Source organism: Indicator indicator, chromosome 11 (genome assembly GCF_027791375.1).
Source record: "Indicator indicator isolate 239-I01 chromosome 11, UM_Iind_1.1, whole genome shotgun sequence".
Classification (NCBI taxonomy): domain Eukaryota; kingdom Metazoa; phylum Chordata; class Aves; order Piciformes; family Indicatoridae; genus Indicator; species Indicator indicator.
In genome coordinates, this window is record NC_072020.1 from 4,030,547 (window position 1) to 4,053,092 (window position 22,546).

Consider the following 22,546-nt stretch of genomic DNA (forward strand, 5'->3'; position numbering starts at 1 on the left):
TTACAGGGCATCTTGATCCCCCGTGGACTGTGTGTGGAATGAACTGGTAGATTCAGTGTGGTAAGTGATGTGAGCACCACACCACTTGCAAACTTCTCCAGGTAACCTCCAGTTCTTAAAAAGCATCTTCAGGTACTTCTTAAATTTTTCCCCCATGAGGAAGTAGATGACTGGGTTGAGGCAACAGTGAAAAAGGCCAAGGATTTCTGTTACCTGGAAAGCATAGTCCAGATTCCTGCTCACTTGACAGTCTCTGATGACTCCCATCATCTCCAGCAATTGTAAGAAAAGAACAATGTTGTAAGGAGTCCAAAAGAAGAAGAACACAACCATGACAGCAAAGATCATCCTCACAGCCTTGTTCTTTTTCTCATTTCGGCAGTGAACTAATGTCTTAATGATCATAGAGTAGCAAAATGTCATCACTATGGAAGGGATGAGGAGACCTAAAATGTTGATTTCCAAAGTGGAGAAGAGTTTCCATGCTGTGAAATTGCCTGGATATCTCTGCTTGCAAGTGGTATAATTGTGTTCATTAAAAGATTCTCTAAAGACAAGCTCTGGAGCTGAGGCTGAGAGAGCTACCAGCCATACCACAAGGCTGGTGATCAAGCCGTGGAAGGCAGTCCTTGCTTTCAAAGAAAACACTGCCCGAACAATTGCCAGGTATCTGTCTATGCTCATCAGCATGATAAAGAAGATACCACTGTAAAACCCAACCAGGTAGAGCCACGAAACGATTTTACACCAGGGAGTTCCAAAAACCCATTGGTCTATGGTGAAATAAGACCAGAAAGGCAAGGATAAAACAAAGAGCAAATCTGAGAGGGCGAGGTTCAGCAGGTAGACGTCGGTCATGCCCTTCAGCCGCTTGTATTTGAAGAGGACCACCATGACCAGAATGTTTCCCAAGAGCCCAACCAGGAATACCAGGGTGTAGAGAACAGGCAGGAAGGAGGCTGCAAACCTCTTGACGCTTTCCTTGCTGCATGGTTTTGGGGCATCGTTGTAGTTATCATAATAGTCATAGAAAGTGGAGGTTTCGACCTCAGGGGACTCTGTCATTGAAGAGCTCATGATTTTTTCCCCAGTTCCTGAGAAGGAAAGAATACAGAAAGGCTTTCAGTGAGTGAAGATGGTGTGGTTACTCTGCAAGCCAGGATCACTGGCACTGAGTGACTCCTGCACACTTCTCCAGCACATTTGCAAAATGTAGGATCCTTAGCATGCACATGCTTGGTCCTTTTGCAACCCTGCAGCTTGGATGTCAAGCACACAGAGAACAGTGTGTCAGGGAGGAAAGCAAATAGGAATGAAAAGAAATGGATCAAGATATCAAATCAGAGAGAGAAATCCTGTGTGAAATAATGGAAAAAGCAAAGCCACTATTCACAACAGGCAGGATTTCACCCACCCTTCCAATCAGACAAAGGTCACCAGGAGAAGATTATAATAATGCATCTGACTCTTCTTTCTGGTGAAATTACACTTTGTAAGAGCTGGCATGAGTTTTCAGTAAGTGCTGTCTTCAGTGGCTAAGTGACTAACAGGAATTTTTCCTGTTTAGTGTGTATGTTCTTGTCTAGTAGGCAGAGACAGAATTTGAAGTGATATTGCTTCAAGGTAAGAGGCACAGTGCAGATATCACTATGTCTTACCTTGTGTGTTATTCACATCGCAGCCAGTGTCTCTTTTTTTTTTTTAGCTTAACATACCAGAATTGTTCTAAGCTTGAGTTATATCCTCCCCCTTTGTCTTTATGAATGGAAAGCAGAAGGAAAGTGAGGATTTGAATCTGCATTGCAAGTCAAAGGAACAAAAGCATCTGACACCAGTGGTCTAGAGATGACCGCTTTGCAACAACTGCACCCAGACAAATCCAGTCTAGGTTCAGCATGTACTTAGATATTTAAAACTGAAAGCGTGTGCTCCTAGAACACACATGCACCCACTTCTGGTGATGCAGGGCTTCTTAAAACAGCTTCTAAAATTACCTGAGCAGCAAGAAAAGGTAGATGCAAAAGCCTTGCACTCACACACCTGAGGATTCACAACTGCCCCAGCAATTGCATTTTGAGTTTTACCTTTTCTCCTCCTTTCTTCTCAGATGATGTTGAAAGGCTCCTTTGCTCTGAGGGTACAGAATCACTTGCTGGTCTCCAGGTAGCTCTGCCAGGGAGGTGCTGCTTACACAGAGCTATCCAGCAGCTGCAAAAAGCAGATGTCACAGGGGGCTGTGGCTTGTACCGGAAACTTGGTACTTCCTTACTGATTTTATCACAAGTGCTTCTTCTCTCCTCGCTGTTCATCAGAGATGGTCCCTGAAACCCAGAAATAAAGTTAAACCTCTTACAGTGTGTGAGGAAATGCAAAGTTTCCACTGAGAGCCTGATAGCTCAGTTAAAGCAGCTTCATCTTACACAACAGTCATTAAAATAGATGTCACTAAGCAGCTGTCATTCAACTGAAACCTTGTTCTGTCTCATGGGTTGTAAAATGCATCTTGAGCTCAGAAAAAAAAAAAGTAATTTGAGATCATCTGTAGTGAGCAAAGAGGAGGAAGGCACTTGGTGGGTGTGTGGGAGATGTGTTTGTAGTCTCTGGCTGCGAGGTAACTGATTTTGAAAGTTACACTTGGTGATTGTACAGCTGTGCTTTTCTACAGATTTAGTGTGGGGAAGGCTCCTCTTATTCATAGTTGTTTGATCTTCCTACTTACCTTGCTCAGAAAAGAAATGAAGGCATGCTAACTCCTGCTACCTCTTTGCTTGTGGTCTCCTGTAGTGGGTTTTACATACAGCAAATCTACCTCCTACCACTGGCCTGGCACAAATGGTAATAGTGGTCAAAATACCAAATAAGAAGCAGGATGGGGGTGTGTGCGTGGTGTGAGGGCAGAGGGTGCTGAGGATTGCCGTGGTTCTTGTCACAGCAAGAAGCTTAGCAGCTCCTATGACTTTCTCCTGAGAGTGCAGTGGGCCCTATCTGTCTTTTGGGGGATCCTAGGAAAGGAGAAGAGAGCACAGAGGACATATGCTAGAGAAATAGGATGTGCTAGCAGCTGTGCTAGCAGCTGGCAAGTGCTGCTCTCCTCTATGTCCTGGAAAAGGCCAGCCAAGCAGAACTAAAAGCCAGTTCTCAACAGGGGAGGCTGCTTGCTTGTTAGCAGGAGAAATTGGTAGTAGGAAGAATCCTAGATCTCAGTCCAGGAGAGGTTAGCTGTTTTCTCATTCAACCTCTAGTGTTATTCCAGACACAAATGTTCATTGATGCTGTTTGCTGCTGTCCCATATGCCTCTGCCATTGTTACTCTGCTCAATGAGTTACAGGTGGCTGAAATGTTTCTTCCATAAAAGCTTGAGCTGAAGACAGCATGAGAATTGCCATCTACTGCTTTCATGTTTCGCCAGAGTATAACAATTGTATGTGAAGCAGCTTCTCAGTCACCTTTCACAAGCTGCCTCTTTGTAGGCTTTTTTTAATCACCATGTGTCTGCATGCTTTCCTTGTCCTGCTCCTTATTTTCTACTCCATCAAACTATCTCCTCCGAGCCTCATCACTGGTGGTTTTTCTTGATTTCCAGATGGAGTAATGAATAGAATAGTGAAGCCAGATACAGTTTCTGTTCTACCCAGTGAATAGAACTGAATCCAGATACAGTTTCTGTTCTACCCAGTGAATAGAACTGAAGCCAGATACAGTTTCTGTTCTACTCAGTGAATAGAACTGAAGTCAGATACAGTTTCTGTTCTACTCAGTGAATAGAACTGAAGTCAGATACAGTTTCTGTTCTACTCAGTGAATAGAACTGAAGCCAGATACAGTTTCTGTTCTACCCAGTGAATAGAACTGAAGTCAGATACAGTTTCTGTTCTACTCAGTGAATAGAACTGAAGCCAGATACAGTTTCTGTTCTACCCAGTGAATAGAACTGAAGCCAGATACAGTTTCTGTTCTACCCAGTGAATAGAACTGAAGCCAGATACAGTTTCTGTTCTACTCAGTGAACAGAACTGAATCCAGATACAGTCTCTCTTCTACCTAGCGGATAAAACTGAATCCAGATACAGTCTCTCTTCTACCCAGTGAATAGAACTGAATCCAGAAACAATCTCTCTTCTACCCTGTATGAACCCTTTTTGTCTAAGGGCTGATTTCACATATCAGCAGCCCTGTCAGGTCTGTTGGCCTGTCCTTAGCACACATGCCACACTTCAGATATGCTTCTAATCTTTCAATCATAATGTTAGCAGGGCCTGAGTCTGCAGCCTTATGGCTGCCAGTTTCATGTGGTGCTAGCCAAAGGAAGGACCATAGGAAAGACCTGTCTGGCACATTGCCTTTTGCCTAGTCTTTCCTTGGAAGACTTTCAAGTAGAAAATGCATCCTGAGCAGCCTTTTTATATCTGCTTGCTGCCTTGTTAAGCTGCTAACTGTTCCAGTCTTGGTGAAGATTCTTCAGAAGCAGTGCTGATCACATTATCATGCTGCTGAGATAAGGTAGTGGAAACAATAGCTGAGCCCAGCACAGCTAGCAACCTTCCCAGCCTAAAAGGGAATGTTGTCTATGATGAGGCTGTACCTGAGTCTGAATGGCAACTGTGTGAGAAATGGCAACCTGAAAATACCAAGGGAGAAATGCAAGATCCAAGAACAGTACAAAAACAGAAGGAAAAATTCTTCCAGTAGCAGAAGAGTGAGCTGGTTGCAGAATGGAGAAGTGGTTGAGGCAGTTATGTTGTTTGAAGTGGTTAGCATGCCAGGACAGCAAGACAGAAACGTGGCCCTTCTAGGTCTGATCGACTTCTTTATTCAGTGCTCAGGCTGTCAAGGCATGGTAACAGCAGAGGAGTTTCCAAGTTTGCAGTAGAAGGATGTCACACAAAAAATGACAGAGACCTCTGGTAAGGAAACCAGGCTGCAGTACAAGAAATGCGCAGATCCTTGGATCCTGATAGTTACTTGGCCAGGATAAGGACAATGAAGACTAGTTGCTGATCAGAGTAGGACCCTACTGGAAGAAGTTGAAGGCTAATTTCTGTGAATTTCTTGCAGTGCTTGTCCAGCAGTGCCAGTGCAGCATCTGTGTGGTAGCTGCTTGGTGGATGCTATCATCCTGCTGTGTACAGCCTTGGTGGACTCTGTGGTCAGGGCATTCAGACACACGAGCGCTTTGGCAGCAATGAACCCACTGACAGCAGTTACAAGTGTACCTCTGAACCCTGATGTCAGCAAGCACAGTGCTCAAAGATTACATAAGGTGGAGAAGAAGAGGATAAGTGGCAAGAAGACCAATTACAGGCTTGAGCAGCCAGAGGGAAAAAGGAAGCAGCACAAGCATAAGTGTCTAGAGGTATAGACCATGACGAACGCTATTTGCAAAGGGACATTTCTAAACCATTACCATGATGTGATCCCCAAGATCTGAGCAACTTGCCCTGAAGAAATGTGCAGCTGGATTTAAACACACCCAGATGCTTTTTCAAAAGTTACAGCTCCTTGCAGCATCCACCCAAGATATTTTATGACAAGCAAGCTGAAGTGTGGGGGAAGCATGTTCTGGGACTGCAAGGAATTTGGAGCAGAAAAGACCTTGTTTCCAGAATGGATTTTCTTTCCTAGCAGATTGAAGGATTGAATTGTGCCCATGCCTCTGGACAAGGATCATGAAGAAGCAGTTCAAACCACGAAGCTTTTGGTTCAGAGCTGTGAGGATGTATTGCCAGCTCAAGACTTTGAAACTTTATAGCAGTTTGTTCATACCACACCCTCTGCTTGTAGGAGCAGCTGGGGAATTCTGTACTAAAAGGCTGCATATTCATGAAGGAGATGAAGAACTTCAGCCCAAAGGAAGAGGGAAGTTTGGGGTGAGTACTGTCCAGTTGACAAGATCCATGTGTTTCTTCCTGCAGAGTAAGCTACACAAACATATTGCAGTACCTCATAGATAGCTTGTGGGGCTGGGCAGGCAAATTCCTGAAGGAATGGGAGTGCACAACCACTCTTCTATTAAAAAGTGCTGAAGGAGATGGAGGAGCACCAAGTGATGCCCATGACAGTGCTCTCATTGAGGTTATCCCCACAATGGTTAGAGAAGCAGCTGGAAATCATCCTCCACTGGGCAGAGATAAAGCAAAATAAATTCTGTCAGTGAAACAGAAGAAAATCCAATTGGAAGATTGCACCCAAACTACTGCACACTTCATTATGCTGCCTCCTCAGCTCTTCGGCAAAGTATTCAACAGATGCACAAAAAGCAGCAAGGCTTCTACAGGTTCCTCAGCATTGTGATTTAGATGTTTATGCTACAAGACATCTAGAGAAGCATTTGTATACTTTGCTGAGAGAGGGAAAAGACATTCTGACTGAACAGTCTAACTTCCTTCAGGACTTCCTATATCCATTACTATATGCAGTGAAGAAATTGCCATCTGCCAGGCAGATCATGCCTGAACTCAGCTGAGAGATGAGTTGCTGGGACAGCTTAACCAGAAACTAGATGGCTTCTGGCAAAAGGAAGAGGATTTTGTGTAGATACAGAAGGAATTTCCAGGATGCACTCTGAGTAGCAGCTTCTCATAATGCCCAGGATCTTACCAAGTGGAATCTGTATGATGAGATTTTTAGGGCTGTTGGTGTTGGAAATGGGATGCGGGAGTTTGCCTGTTCTAGTCATAGAATCATTGGATTTAGGTTGGAAGGGACCTCCAACGGTCATCCAGTCCAAGCCCCTCTGCAGTCAGCAGGGACATCCTCCACTAGATCAGGCTGCCCTGTCAAGCCTCACCTTGAATAGCTCCAGGGATGGGGTCCCAACCACCTTCCTGGGTAACCTGTTCCAGTGTTCCACTAATGATCCTGTCAGCTCCCCAGTGCATGTTTTTTGTTTCTCTTCTGTGGCAATTAGCTGTAGTTTGGGAAAATCCCCCAAGGGAGACTCTTTGCACTAAGAAGAGAGCTGAGATGTTTCAGTCAGCTTCCTCCACTGTAAGAAAAAAGATCCAAGAGAAAAGGCCTTCATGATCCTCTGGGACTGGCTGCTGGTTTTTGGAAAGCTCTGCTGCTACCAGTAGAGAAGTAGAGCAGCAAAGGCTCTTTGTCAGGGCATGTGTGTGCAGCTGGGATAGGGTGGAGAACCTCAGTGAATGAAGCTAAAAAAAAATCTAAAAAATCTGCCAATTCTTGGAAACATAGGACCCCCCCACACAAAAAAAAAAAAATCTCTGAACAAATGAGATGATGCAGAAAATGGGTGAAAGCTGCTGTTGTGAGTAAAGGTCCTGCGATGGCCTGGAGAGAAAGGAGAGTGAAAGGGACCAGCTATTACTGTAGTCGATAGTCGGGGAGCTTTGAGGTCTCCTCCTAACATGGCAGCTTGTGTTTTTTCAGCTCCTCCTTGGAGAATAACTTGGCAGAGACTAACAAAAGAGGGATGGTTGGAGACTGTGAGGTTAAGAGGAAAGGGGGAAGTGGTCTCAGTGAGATGTAGAGGATGTTTCTGTAACCTATTGGCTTGGCAGGGGAAGGGGAGAGGAAAGAAGTCATCTTACCTCTTTACTAGGTGCTATCAGATGTGTGGTACTGACCAAATCACAAGAGTGCAGAGAGGTGAACCAAACCTGATTAGCTTCACTGGGAGGAGATTAACCTTTTATCTGGGCTGGGGAGGAGGGGCACGTTGGCAGCCAGGAGAGCCAATGGTATCCTGGCCTGGATCAGGAATAGTGTGGCCAGCAGGACATGGCAGGTTATTCTTCCCCTGGACTCAGCACTGGTCATACCTTGAGTGCTGTGTTCAGTACTGGGCCCCTCAATTCAAGACAGATGTTGAGGTACTGGAAGGTGTTCAGAGAAGGGCAACAAAGCTGGGGAGGGGTCTGGAGCACAGCCCTGTGAGGAGAGGCTGAGGGAGCTGAGAGACTGGAGAAGAGGAGGCTCAGGGGTGACCTCATTGCTGTCTACAACTACCTGAAGGGAGGTTGTAGTCAGGTGGGGGTTGGTCTCTTCTCCCAGGCTACCAGCAACAGAACAAGAGGACACAGTCTCAAGCTGTGCAGGGGAGGTCTAGGATGGGTGTTAGGAGAAAGTTCTTCACAGAGAGAGAGATTTGCCATTGGGATGTGCTGCTCAGGGAGGTGGTGGAGTCACCCCCTCTCTGGAAGTGTTCAAGAGAAGCCTGGATGAGGCTCTTGGTGCCATGGTCTGGTTGATTGGATAGGGCTGGGTGATGGGTTGGAGTGGATGATCTTGGAGGTCTCTTCCAACCTGGTTGATTCCATGATTCTATGAGTTAAACCAACAGAAGGGATCTTAATAAAAGCAGAACAACCCAAGCAATGAAAACCTTGCTTCTCACAAAAAGATGATTTCAGCCACTCCTATTTTCACTTTCTGTGGAAACTCTTGTCGGTCACTTGGTCTTTAACAAGATGCCCAAAAGTCCCACCCAAGGAAGGACTGCAGGTAGACATTTAGCTAAGCCACTGATACCCCAGTGTATCATCTGTTCCCTCTGATATCAGTGTTGACCACGGATAAGTGATTTAGAAGTGTGTATTAGAGAAGTCCTTACACAGAAGAGACTGACACTGGAGAGAGGCAGATGATTTAGTGACATGGTCTAGTCAGTGTGGTGGTGTTAGGACATAGGGAACATGGACATAGGGAACAAGGACATAGGACATGATGATCTCAGAGGTCTATTCCAGCCTCAATAATTCTGTGATTCTGTGATGGTGACTAAAGATAGCTAATTGCTGCAAAAATCAATATATTGATTGATTGTGTGGATCAGAGCAAGATCCAGGCTGCCCAAGTCACAGCTGTACAAACAATTATCTTTCTCAGTTGTTCTCTCCATCACGTGGCCAGCTCCTCCTTTCGTGGTCAGCCCTTATGCAGTTCTTCTGCAGGTGAAAAGAATTTGAATTGCAGTTTGCACATTGTTCTCTCCTTGCTCATTAGCAAAGTGTTTGTGCCACCTTTCCACTGTGAAGTTCTTTTTCTCCTAATTTTCCGGATTTCCTGAGAACTAAATAAGGAAAGGGAATGAATTGCCTGCTTTTGGAGACAGTCACTGTCTGCACTGTTGTGATTGTTTTTTTCTTTTTTTCATGAATGTATTTTTCATGCTCTGTACTTGTTCCTCAGTGACTGGGGTGTCCGCCTCTACCATGAATGACTTCTGACAGTTTAATAATGCCACCCTCTGGTGCAAATGAAAGAAAGCATTGACATGAAAAAAGGGGAGAATAAGTGATGGAGAGAGCTCAGGGCAGAGGGTTTGGCACTAGCAAGAGTGATTACAGATAGTGAGATAGTGGTGACTTATCTGGATGTAACTTGATCTGCAAACTCTGGTTGGTGCATTCAGTGTTGTCTACTTGTGTTTTGTTCATCCCTGCGCTGTAGCTTCCTAAAACCTGAACTGCCAGGAGGGTCTGGAGAGCAGAGACCAGCAGCAGGACCAAGAAAAAGGAGCTAAGCAAGAGACCAGGTGATGGTAAGCTTTAATGGTTCAAATGAAGGCTCCCTTGGGAAATATCAGCTGACAGCTATGCAGGAATACCTATTTACTAAGATAGGACTCCATGGGGGAGAGGGACTCTGAAGTCACTCAGAGGTATGGACCTGGTCAAATTCCAGTCTGCTCTAATACTCCCACTTACTAAACAGGCAAAAGCAGCTTTGAGACGCCTCAGGGCAGAGTTCCAGGGCAGAGAAAATGTGTTGGTGAAGATCCTTCATGTGTACTGTAAGGTGTAGCAAAATGTCCCTGGGAGGTGCTAAAACCAGTGATTCCTGTGCTTGCTTGCTTGCACCATTCCCCAGCCCTGAGTGGTTTTAGGCACTATTTCCTGAGGCCCTTCCAGTGGGGAGTGCTCCTCACTGCTGTGTGCTCTTTGTATGGCCAGGCTGGCATCTATGTTTCTCAGCAACCGCCTGTGACTAAAGTTGGTGCAGCAGCCTGCTCCAGGTGCCCCTTAGACACACCACGGCCTTCGAGTTTGCTCCTACCTGGCTGGAGCCGGGAAAAAGAATTGAAGCTGCAGCTCAGAGGTTCAAGCAGTTCTTACAGGTAAGGAACTGTGCTGTTCTAGCAACGCCCAGAGAAGCAGCAGTGCGTGGGTGACGCTAGAGGGAACTCTTTGCCAGCAGATGTGTGGAGCACTGGAGCCCTCCACTCCTCTGCTTCCTCAGCTTCCTGGCTGCCCTCTAGAGAACCCTGCAAATCATGGCCATGGCAAACTGAGCTGCTGGGTTGCATTTTAACGTATAAAATGTTTATGAGTCAAATGCAAACTTCGTGTGGGAGAAAGGCAGCTTCTTTCAGTGGTCTGCATCATCCTGGAGTATAGACCTGCTGGGCTGCAGCTCAATGTGGAGCAGTGATAAATGCATGTACATTACAAGAGACCTAAAATCTTAGTGGGGTGGAAAACAGGCTATTGTTCCCCTTGCAGCTGCAGTTGGCAAGTGGATAATATCCTCTGTATAGTGAAAAGGCTGTGTCAGAGTCCTTGCTTACATAATCTTATTGAATATATCTCAATATATTGAAATATATCTCAATGTATCTCAGTATTTCCCAACATCTCACTAAATTCTCTATATTCACCAAATAAAGTCAGTGTGCTGCTTCCTGCTGATCTCAAAGGGTTTGGCAGTTTGGTAAAAGAAAACTGTTTCTCCACAAGCAAACTATTTCTTCCCATGTCTCCTGAGAGCTCCTTTACAGTACAATATGTTAGTCATTGCCATTTGTCTGTTGGATATCAGTGCAGCAAACAAAATCATGCAGGAGCAGTTGGTGGATGTTGTTTTTTTTTCCCATGCTGAAAATGATGTGTTAAGACTGACACTGCAAAACCCATCTCTTGGGGTTTGGGTTGTGTGTATGTTGAAATCCAAGCTCTCACAGTTGTTCCCAAGTGAATTAGGAAGTTGTTATTGACAAAAACAGCAGAATTATTACCAACTTCAGCAGAAACTCTCTGTATGTGACAAGAGCCAGAGGCCATCCATTAATGGTGATAAATTGTTCTCAGTTTTAGCTTTGCATGCTGGGTTTTGAATTTCAAAATGACAGCTCTGGAAGTCACAGGCTCTCATTAGAGTTCTGAGTGTCTAAGAGAGTAAAGAAACTGAAGGGCAAGCAGCAAAGCTTTGAGCAGGACTGGATAAGCCCAAATACAGATAATGTTTAACAAACTAGAAGGTGACCATTGTAGAAGTGGTGTGTAAATGTCCTTTGTCTTGGGCAGTAACTAGAGGAAAAGTGTCTGCAGCTAGGAGCTGCAAAAGCAGTATTGGGTAGAGATAGTGCAGCTTCTAGGATACAGATTTGGGAGGAATAAAGCTGCTAACTGAGCTTTCATCTTGAAAACTCTCCTTTGTTTTTGAGTGATAGCAGCACTTGGGATTTGCATGGATGAGATTTGTCCCCTCACTGGCAATGGAGTGTCCTGCTAGGACAGTGGTTTTGTACTACCTGCTACATAGAAGTGAGGCACCTCTCAAAGGTGAAAGAGACCAAAGGGAAATGACAGAACCTAACCCATAACTAATGCATTTGTAAATAGTTTCTCTGTGAAATACAGCTTAAAAACTTCAGACTGCCCTGGACCCAGGAATTCAGCTCCTCTCCCAGCAAGTTCTAAATCCAAAGGAAATGTGTGGGTGGCAACTCCTGGTGCTGGTGTTGAAAACGACAGCTCACTGTGGAGCGATCTCCTGGGTCAATGTCAAGCTCTCACTGATTGCATCTCCAAGGCTTTGGTACAAGTTCAGAACCCCAAGAGGTCAATGAAAAGAATTCAAATCAGCCATGATCAGCTTAAAAGTGAAGAAACATAAATCCTATGATTTGGGGGCTGGATGAGGCCTTGAGCAGCCAAGTCTTATTGAGAGGTGTCCATACCCATGGCAGGGAGGTTGGAGTAGGTGATCTCTGAGTTCTGTTCCAGCCTGAGCCTTTCTATGATGTGAACAAAAGGGATTTACAGTGGCACCTGAAAAAAAAAAGATACTGCTGTCTATGTATCTCACTGCAAGCAGTTTGGCTAAATATGTATCTTGTTCCTTCCATTTATAAGTAGAACATGAAGTGTAGTTGTGAACCTGCTTGAGAAAGTTGGGATTCGGGTTTTATTAGTTCCTCAAACAGTAACCCAGCTGGGGAGAGATTTATGCTAAGTGTCAGTGTGATTCTCAAACAGGAAAGGAGTTGATCACGATGGAAAAAATGAGATGCAAAGATAGCTCACCCCCCCCACAAGTCCCCAAAGCCCAATAACCCAATCCTCCAGGGGCAGAGATTTCCTGACCTCCTTTTTTTTTTTTTTGTACAGCCAAATACTCTTCAATGGATGGATATGACAAGTGTGTGTGTATGGGGGAGAGCATTTTCACATGGAAATGGTGACCTGCAAAGTAAACAACTGTCTGTTCTTAATTTGTGGCAGATGGAAAAGTTTTATCCCACACTGAGAGCATGGGTTGGGACTGGCTATCGGTAGTCCTTAGGGATGTGTTAAGGATAAACACAGTATTAGTGCTCTATGTGGACAAATTGTACATTGTAAACCAGCTGGGCAGTTAGAAAGCATCAGCTTCCTGCTGCAGGGCCTTTGAAAGAGAAGTAGTATCTTTAAATAAAGGCTACTTAAGGAGGCATCAGTGGGCTTTCAGTCAGACTTGAGTGGTGCAAAGACCACCTGGAGGAGTGCAATGTGTAAAACGAGCAGAAACCCAGGAAACTACACTATGTTAGCTGTCATAAATCTCTGTGGATGCTGGCATGGTGCAGTACAGCAAAGCCTGCCTCAGCTCAACCCAGCCCTGCTGGAGTCTCACTGGTTGCCATCAGAACCCTCGTATGTTTTGTGGAAGTTGCAGTTGGTTTTAGGGGACAGTTCCAGCAGAACTCTTCCTGCTAATGCAGTCAAAATGAAGCTGTTGAGTTTGGTCTCAGTGGATTTTCTAAGATTTACCATTTCTGCTATGAGGAGAGATCTCCACAAACTATTTGTCAAAGAGCTCAATGCCTAGAAACCTTCCCTGAAGCTTTTCATGTCATACAAATGCTTAAATATTGAGCAATAAACCTTGCACATAGAAAATTCTATGTAATGATTTCAAAATACCCAGCAGAAAAAGTGGGTAATATTATGCTGCCAATTCTTGGAAGACTTCTGTTGCAATGTGGCAAAGAAAAAAAGACAAGACAGAAGTGCAGGTTATTGGAGGGGCCCTTGGCTTGGAAGTGAAGGGTTTTTGCAGATGCAGTTTCACACATTGCAGTGTGCAGAGATCCCAGGCCTGTCTGCACTGCTAAAGGGAGGTGCTGGAGTGTGTCCAGAGAAGGGCCATAAGAATGAGCAGAGGGCTGCAACACCTCTCCTATGAGGACAGGCTGAGAGAGTTGGGGTTGTTCAGTCTGGAGAAGAGAAGGCTTTGAAGACGCCTTATTGTGGCCTTCCAGGATCTGCAGGGGGCTACAAGAAAGCTGGAGAGAGAGTTTTTAGAGTGTTGGGTAGTGGTAGGACTAGGGGGAGTGGAGCAAAACTAGAAGTGGGTAGATTCAGATTGGATGTTAGGAAGAAGTTTTTCCCCATGAGGGTGGTGAGACACTGGCACAGGTTGCCCAGGGAGGTGGTGGAAGCCTCATCCCTGGAGGTTTTTGCAGCCAGGCTGGATGTGGCTCCAAGAAACCTGATCTGGTTTGTGTGTGTGAGGTGTCCCTGCCCATGGCAGGGAGGTTGGAACCGGATGACCTTTGAGGTCCCTTCCAATCCTGACAATTCTATGATTCTATGTGTGTGCTAGGATGTGCTGTACTGGAGCTGGGTAGGCAGGAAAATGTTCTTCTTTTCTAGAGAGCTGACAGAAAGCTCTAGGCTTGCACCTTCCATTCTGGAGACAGCACATGGACCATATTGAAAGGTGCCTGTTACTTTTCCCACTCAGTAACTAGGGTAACTACACTGAGGGAGATTGCACTGCTCAGCCTGGCAATCCACCCTCTTCAGGCTGTTCTGCTGCATGACTTCTTGTTTAGTCTCAGAGTACCTTCCTCTTTCTTTCTGCACATCTTGGCATTTCGTAGAAAAAAAAACAACAAACCAACAAACCCAAACAAAACTATTGTAAAAATAACCACTTCTTAAAAATACCAGTGGGGGAAGTGGGGGGGTGGGATAGGGACTTGTTTTATCTCACTTGCTCAGGCAGGCTGAATTATGAGAAGTAGTTTAATTTCAAGTGACACTTATGCTACACCTGGTCTTTGGGAGTTTGGAGCCTGGAAGTCCACTTAGAGCTGAAATTTAACAAGTGGAGCATATAGAATATATTTACACCTTGTATTAAAGAGGCATTTTATGAAGGGGGACTGTAGAGTGTGCTGGATTTCAGTAGCAAAAAATGGAGTAATTTTTGAATTTAAATATTTTGAAAATAAATTGCTTGCTATTAATATTTTGAATAATATTAATATGTTTAAATGTTAACCATATCAATAAAATATTGAATTATTGCATGTGGAAAATTGCTCCATGGAGAGGTTCTTCTCCAAGCTTTCTTGCAAAGAAGGTGGTGCTAAGGTCCTCAAAGAAAGCACCTACTCCTCTCCCACCAACACTCTAGACTGTGTTGGTTGGAAAGTTTCCTCAGATTTGCCAGTTCCAGCATTGTATAGAGATGGAGTCCCACTGACATGGACTCATTTTGTAAGGCTGGTCCTTGATTTTTCCTTTTAAGATGATCTCAGCTTCATAGATGGCCACAGTCCTTTTTCTATCCATCTAACTGCAGTCCACAATGCCAACAAAAATCTTTACTTCTGCACTAGATGATGGCAGGAGCTTCCCAGGGAGGTCCCTGGGGAAGGACTCTCAGCTCTCTGACATTTTCCACCCTCAGTGCTTTGGCACAATGAGAGCAAAAAGGATATTTGGAGGCTGTGGAATGCACATGGCAAATGTGTCCTCTGGGACACATGAAACCTGGGTACACCTGGAGGTTACCTGGGGAAATCAGCTGAGGTGGGGGAGGCCACAACCTTTGAGGAAGGTTATGGTAAGCAGCACTGGCTAGTGGTTGTTTTGTCCCAGAAGCTGCTGTCTGTGATGGCACAGACACAGTTGGTGTTCACAGCGTGTGGCAAGTACAGCATGGGTGTGAAGTGCATCCTTACCATGCTCTGCAAACAAACCACAGCTAGCCTGTGCCATATGATTCATGGAATGCTTTGGGTTGGAAGAGACCTCAAGGATCATCTAGTTCCAACCCCCCTGCCATGGGCATGGACACCATGATCTTAAAGGAAGAGTCTCTGGTTCTATGATACCCTAACTCAAAACTCCATCTCCTGGTGTCCTTTGCTCAAGCTGGCAGCCCTTCACTCAGCAGAGCACTTGGGGATGTTTCACCAGCCTCTTGTTTTTGTGGCTCTTCCACAGCCATAGAAATCAGGAGGTGTGCCTGCTGGCTTGGATCAGCTCCAGGTCAGGTGCCAGATCCTCCCTCTGATTATTGTGTGCTCTAGACACTGTGTGCAGTGCTGGCTCTCGATGTGTATTCACAAGCAACTCTCTTCTTTTAACAGTAGGATTTTATTAGGTGTAGAAGCACAGGTAAAACATTTCATGCAAACCAGAGCCCTCCAGTCACCTCTATATGGATACAGAGCATCAAAAATATAGCCCTTTAATGTCAAAAATATTCCCCTTTGCTGCCAGCCAGCTGCCACTCCCTACAGAATGACTTTAGGTCTCTGTACATTTGTACCTCACGTGCACACACTGACCCATGCTTTGGTGATGGAACTCTTTAACAGCTTCCCTGGCCGTAAACTCTTCATCTGCTGTTCCAAGCACAGAGAGCTGCTTTGGCTTCAACCTTCCCTCCCCCTCTCTCTCCATTCAATTCCACATTCAACCTCAACTTACTGTACTGCTTTTGGTTTTGAAATCTTCACTGGTTTCGAATAGCTAATGCTTTAACAAGAGGCATGCCAGTGATACAGGGCAGCTGTTAAGTCTCTTTGTGTAGGTAATGTGTAGGCTTGTGCTCAAGGGGTCTGGAGCACAGCCCTATGAGGATAGGTTGAGGGACCTGGGGTTGTTTAGCCTGGAGAAGAGGAGGCTCAGGGGAGACCTTATTGCTCTCTACCTGAAAGGAGGTTGTAGACAGGTGGGGGTTGGTCTCTTCTCCCAGGCAACCAGCAACAAGAGGACACAGTCTCAAGCTGAGCCAGGGGCATGGCTTGAGGTGAGGAGAAAGTTCTTCACAGAAAGAGTAATTGGCCATTGGAATGTGCTGCCCAGGGAGGTGGTGGAGTCACTGTCCCTGGAGATCAAAACAAGACTGGATGTGGCATTTGGAGCCATGGTCAGGAAGTGTTAGATATCAGGTAATATGTTGGACTTGATGATCTCTGAGGTCCTTTCCAGCCTGATTGATTCTGTGATTCTGTAATGGCAATGTCTCATGGGTGGCTAGACCTGCAGAAGACATTTTCCCATCCATTTCTTCTTCACAGAGCCTTTTAGACGAAGACAGAGCCGTCCTGGTCACTGGTGTTCAGGGTGATGTTGCTGTTCACAATGCTTTCTGCGTAGCTGGATGAAGAGGTGACCTGGTAGCGGCTGCAGGGACCACAGAAGCACAGGCAGGGGCAGTACTTCAAGCAGACACGATAGAGGTATTTCCTGAACTTTTCCCCAGCAAAGGCATAGATCAGAGGGTTGAGACAGCAGTGACTGAATGCAATGGTCTCGGCCAGGTGCATGGCGTAGTCCAGCGATCTGATCTGGTTGCAGTTCGTGAAGAGCTCATAGTGGTTTAAAGTCTCTAGAAAAATCAGGATGTTGTAGGGGGACCAAAAGAGAAAAAACACGATGACCACAACCAGGGTCAGCTTTATGGCTCGTGTTTTTTTCTGGTTTTTGCAGGCCAGCAGGGTTTTGATGATCCCACAGTAGCAATAGCTTATGATACAGACTGGGATGAGAAAGCCGACGGTGTTCAGCTCCACGTTGCAAAACACCGGCCAGATGTTCTCCAGCTCCTGGGGGAATACAGGAATGCAGTCGTCATCTACCAGCTGGGAGAACACAAAATGTGGCACTGAAACTAAAAGTGCTGTTGCCCACACTCCACAGGTTATAAGGAAGCCATGTTTCACTGTTCGGGACCTCAGGGAATACGTTGCCCGGACGATGGCCAAGTGTCTGTCAATACTGATAACAGTGATAAAGAACATGCCCCCAAAGAAGCCAATGTAATACAGAGAGGAAACAGCTGTGCATGCAGTAGTCCCAAGGGTCCATCCACGCACCGTGTTGGAAGCCCAGAAGGGTAAGGAGATGACGAAGAGAAGGTCTGAGATTGCTAAATTCAGGAGATAGATGTCAGTGATACTTTTTTTACTGCCTTCTTTCACAATGGCCAAAATGACTAGGAGATTGCCTGTGAGGCCGAGAGCAAAGACTGCAATGTAAAAGATGGGCAGAAATATTTTGCCAAATCCCTGGATGTCAGTCTTATTGCAGGCCAAAGCGTGCTCGTCGTAGGTGTACTCGGCTGTCGTTTCTGTCAGGGCTTCTGTCATGCTGAATTCTCTGGCTAGAGGCACCATGGAAAGGAAAGAAAGTTAATCATGTCAGAGGGTGGAGATCCAGTACTGGGAGACCTCAGCACCTGCATGCTTTGGGATTTTGTGAGAGTTAGATTATGTGTGGAGGTGTGGTGGGTTGAAATTACACAGTGTGTGTCCCCCCCCCAACTAATTTGAGAGAATCACCCCCCAAAATAAAATTACCAGACCAGCTCAGGTGGAAGCAAATGAAGCTCTATTTACAAGTACTGCTACAATCTAGAAACATGAAATGCAATGAATAGGTACAAAACATACAATATTTATATATCTTGACAATCTATAAACAACACAAGAACCCCCTCTGGACAAAACCAGGGGGTTACCAATAGCTTCCCCCTCTCCACCCTCTTCCCCCTTGTACAAGGGAAAAGAGAAAGAGAAAAGCATAGAGCAGCTTGTTAGCACTTAGCCACAACAAAGACACAGCCAAGGTCAGCAACAGCCAAGCAAAAGCTACCAGCTAATATCTGCTAGAGGGAAGAGCCCAGAGAGAGGGAGAAATAGTTTATACAACTAACTTTATGTTACTTATCAGCCCGATGCCATTATTTATATCTTGTCATTATTTTCCCTTTTACATCCAATAGTAATTTATTTACATTCTACCACTTTCTACTCAAAGATCTGTGGAAAATTTCCTAGGCATCAGCCTAAAACTGCCACAGGAGGTGATGGTAGTTACTAACAAAAGCCCAGATGCTGCTGGTCCATGTGCTCCCCCGCAAGTTAGCTCTTGAGGACGAGAGGAAATAGCTGAGAATTTCAAAGGCTGTCCAGTAAGCCCTGCTAAGTGGAAAAGCAGCAGAAGCAAAGCAAGGTCTGACTGAGCTCTGCAGGCAGTACATTGCAGTGAGAGAAACACAGGGCCTCTCCTAGCCTGTTGGGCAGTGCTTGGCAGGAAATGATACCCCACACTAGCTGCTGATCAGCATTTGGTGCCTCTGAGCACACCTAGAGCCTAGTCTCACCCCACACATTAACCCCAGAGAGGAACTGTGGTAAGATAGGCAGATTGGCCAGGTCTGAGACAATGCTTGCTGATGCTGGGGGAGAAAAGTGTGCACTGGGACAACCTTTGGGAGCAAGCATATCTTTGATGGTAAAAATAACAATCACAATAATGATCACCATGATCAAAAGAAGAGAAACTTGCTTGACCCTGTTCCTTGAGCCCTGAAGCACCTCATGACTGCTCCTGCTTCGGCCATGAGGTAGCTAGAGGCTTGCTAGCTTGGAGACTGCACCCAAGAAGAGTTTTGAGGTGTAGGTGTGTGATCTCTGGGCTCACTGGATGGCACATCTGATAACTCAGGGCATTCATCAGTTCTTCTGCACTCCCTTGGGATGTGCTGGTCAAGTCTTTGCAGAGATTTCTGTTTGCAGGGAACCAAAATCCCGAGAGGTGTGCAGATGTTGTGGTGTTTGGTCTGCTCCCTGTGCGACAGCTCTTTAGTCTGAACCTGGGCTCTGCTTCTTGGGATAGAGAGCTTGTGAGGACCCATTACTTGCTCTCATGGTAGGAAATGAAGCAAATTTGAGTGTCATGTGCTGTGCAGAAGCCATGATGGCCAAACCAGCCTGTTAAAGCTGAGAAAGGAAAGGTCAATGACAACAAAACTACAACTAACAACCTCTTGGCCGCAGCACCACAATCTCTTACAGGACCTGCTGTTGGCTGGAAAGAAGGGACTCAGTTCAGTGAGCATGAGATGTCTCTAGCAGAGGTATTTACATCTGCTGTGAGAGGTGCTTACATCTCCTGTCAGTGGGAGATGTAGTCAACACAGCCAATGAAGTGCAGTGCATCTGATCCAACACAAGTCAGGCCAGATCTGCTTTGAGACAAGACAGACTGCTCCTCTCCACACTGCTGACTGCTCCTGACCATAAGAAGAGCATGGGCACGTTACTCAGGGCTGTATAACTGAGTGGTTGGAATCTAAGCCTACATGTCCCCATTTCACTCCTAGCAGTAGTTTTTGTAGCCTTTGTTTAAATTAAGCCTTGCAAGACTAAGCATGGAAGAAAGATGTCCCAAGGTATGGGACAGTCCTCGCCCAAGCCATGTCGTATGCCATGATGGTAACTACACCAGACTTCTCCACTGGTGGCTGCTGTGACCACATTGATGTTTTCTGCTAATGCCTCATTGCCAGATGGTCATTTGTGGTGTGGGCCATGAAGTTCTGGCCTCTTAGGCTGTAGTCATTTCTCAGACAGGTGTGTGTGTTTGTGTGCTAGTTTGAAATGCAGGCTCTCCATTTTAAAATACCTTTTTATTCTGAAAGTTCAAAGCCTACTTGTGCCTGAAACATTTAAATGAGAAGTGGTCACAGTCATTAGAAAACAAACTGTGTGGTTTTGCACAGGAACAGAGGGCTAGAATGAGGACTATCTTGGTGTGGGTAGTTTCAGAGCATGGGTATGGCATGGGGCAGGCTGTTTGCCCCTGGCAGGCACACCCATGGGCTGAATAGCTCTTGTAGTGACTTTCCACTTGAACTGAAAGCTGAGTCTGCCTGCAAAATCTGTCCAGCCCCTTGCTTGCAGCTGAGTTTAATTCTCCAGCCTCTGGAGATATGGTATCTGACACCAACAGAATTAAAGGTGACGAATAGAGGGTACCTAGGTGCTGGGGCAGAAGCTGACAGCAGTTGCAAACATGATGCTGATTTTCTGCTGGTGAAATGGCTGACTGGAGTTGCCTACAGAGAGATGTGACAGGTTCCTCATCCCTTCATGTGTCTATCCTGTCACATACTTTTTCTACCCTGTTGAGAGATACAGAAATGAGCAGGAGATATCGTGCATCATCCCAGCAGCCCATCGTGTTCTGCCTTCCCAACCTGATGTTTTCTTTCTTAGCTTCTGAGGCTAAAAATATGCAGCAGCTGGCTTTAAAATGAGGTGTTGGGATAGGTGAAGTTTCATGTGAGCTGCTACACCAGCCCACACAGTTCCTCACCACCGAGCTCATCTGCAGATCACCGGAGCCTCCGGTGGGCTGTGGGCTGCTGTGCTCCACAGCTGGTTCATAACGGATGCACTGGTGTGTGGTAGCTGAGGGCTACCAAGATGATTGGTATGGTGCATGAGAAGACAGAGAACTGGGTTTGATCTAGTGAGTGGGATCTAGTGAGAAGGTGTAAAGGTGAGGCAGACAGCTTTCCTCAGAGACATAAGGTGCAATGGCCATGGGAAATTATTACTTACTCCAGGGAATGTGATGGTGCTCAAAGAGTGGAGCAGGGAGGTTGTGGGATCTTTGTCACCTACTCAAAACTTGGCCAGCCCTGCTCTGAGCATGGATTTAGACACCTCTGGAAGTCCCATCCTAACTTCATGACTGCGACAAAGCCAGACAGAAGCCACAATGCCTCTGCAAAGTACCTCAGCTGCTTCTCTGCCATGTAAGCTCCTGTTTCAGACAGGTCTTTCCTGATGTGGCCAAGCAGAAATCTCATTATACACAGAAAGAAAAATTGATGTCTGCTTGTAGCCCATGGTCTCTTCCTTAATTTGTGTCTAGTAAGGCACCTTGTTCCTCTGGAGAGTTTCCATGTGTCTGTACAAGCTGCTGTCCTCTTGGGCACAGGAGGATTTCACATGTGGAAGGAAATGGAGCTCCCACCAGAGGGTAGCCCTCAGGTCTGTCAGACTTCAGCACAAGTTGAGCCCACTGGCATAGCCTGGAGAAAAAGCTGGGCACGGGAATGGCACAGGAGAACATCTGCACAGAGGTGCAAGATAAACTCCTGGCTTTACTGGAATAAAAAGGAGCATCCCTTGGGTTGGGATTTTCCCTGAGGTAACTTTTCAGTCAGGAAATCTTCTCTAGCTCACTGGTGGAAATTATTTACTTATACGCAGCAAATGATTTCCTGGCTGGGTGGTTGCAAAGCCTATGGTATCTATGCCAACAGGAAGGGCAAGATCCTGCCTAGCCCATCCAAGGGCAAGTGAGAACTGCACTTAGCAAAATGACTTTGCCATCCCAAACTGGTGGCACAGGCTGTGGCTTGTTCACTGCCTAGCTCCTGGATTTTGTGTGTGAGCAGCCACACACTCGTATCCTCCCCGTGCCACTCGTCCTGGACATGCAGTGCCACCAGTTCCTTTTGGATATTTACCTTCTCTGATACCACTTTGCTCAGCTTAAGCTGATGTTGCTCAACAAGTGGGCTGTAAGCTCCAGAGTGCTTCCAAAACCCAGCCCACAACATAATGTGATGAAACTTTATTGCACACTGAAGCGAGGAAACGTAGCTCTGCCCCCCCTCCATCCTTGCCTGCCGGGTACCCTCTGTCAGCCTCAGGAAGTCCACCACAGACCATGGTTGAATCTTCTCACTGGCAGCTCCAGCCCAATTCTCTCTCTTGTGCTTATGATAAACATTCACTGCAGGGACAACATGAACTGAAGAGTGAAGAGGACACTGAAGAAGGGCAGCAGGGCTGTAAGGTCCCTTCAGCAGACATTTTCCCTTGCTGAGCAAAGGAAATAGTAGATTCACTTCTGCTTCTCATGGAACTGCTCAACCCCTTTGCTCCCTGTCCAGATTTCCCCAGCAGTTTTTGCTCCCCACAAACACTTCTGCTTTTAATCACATTTATAACTCTCTCAAGTTAAGGGCAGTCTGCAGGCCCAAACCCACTGTTTCTCAACTCAACCATTCCCAATGACCATATGTGCTATATGTGATACACAGGGAAGTGAAATTATGAGAGGTGCACAAACTCCTCTAAGCAACAGAAGCTGCATTTCAGCCTTCAAACAGCACTGGCATCAGGCTGGGTGACACAAGAGCCAAGTGCATCCTTATGCATCTGGTCTCTCCAGTTGGCATTTCAGCCAAGTGCCATATTACAAGCTTTACTGCCAA

General features: G+C 45.8%; 2 protein-coding genes and 1 pseudogene across 2 annotated transcripts; 1 reads left to right on the forward strand and 2 right to left on the reverse strand.

The window, feature by feature from the left end:
* CCR4 (C-C motif chemokine receptor 4) lies at positions 1-1,077 on the reverse strand. Its single transcript, XM_054384913.1, has one exon. The coding sequence runs from the start codon at positions 1,075-1,077 to the stop codon at positions 1-3; it is 1,077 nt and encodes a 358-aa protein (XP_054240888.1).
* Positions 1,078-3,373: 2,296 nt separating this feature from the next.
* On the forward strand, positions 3,374-7,074 carry LOC128970095 (cohesin subunit SA-2-like; annotated as a pseudogene).
* Positions 7,075-16,550: 9,476 nt separating this feature from the next.
* Positions 16,551-17,615, reverse strand: CX3CR1 (C-X3-C motif chemokine receptor 1). Its single transcript, XM_054385052.1, has one exon. The coding sequence runs from the start codon at positions 17,613-17,615 to the stop codon at positions 16,551-16,553; it is 1,065 nt and encodes a 354-aa protein (XP_054241027.1).
* Positions 17,616-22,546: the final 4,931 nt, after the last annotated feature.

Bases quoted from the DNA above. Each gene is read 5' to 3' on its own strand.
- CCR4 (XM_054384913.1), bottom strand. From the start codon at position 1,077: ATGAGCTCTTCAATGACAGAGTCCCCTGAGGTCGAAACCTCCACTTTC.
- CX3CR1 (XM_054385052.1), bottom strand. From the start codon at position 17,615: ATGACAGAAGCCCTGACAGAAACGACAGCCGAGTACACCTACGACGAG.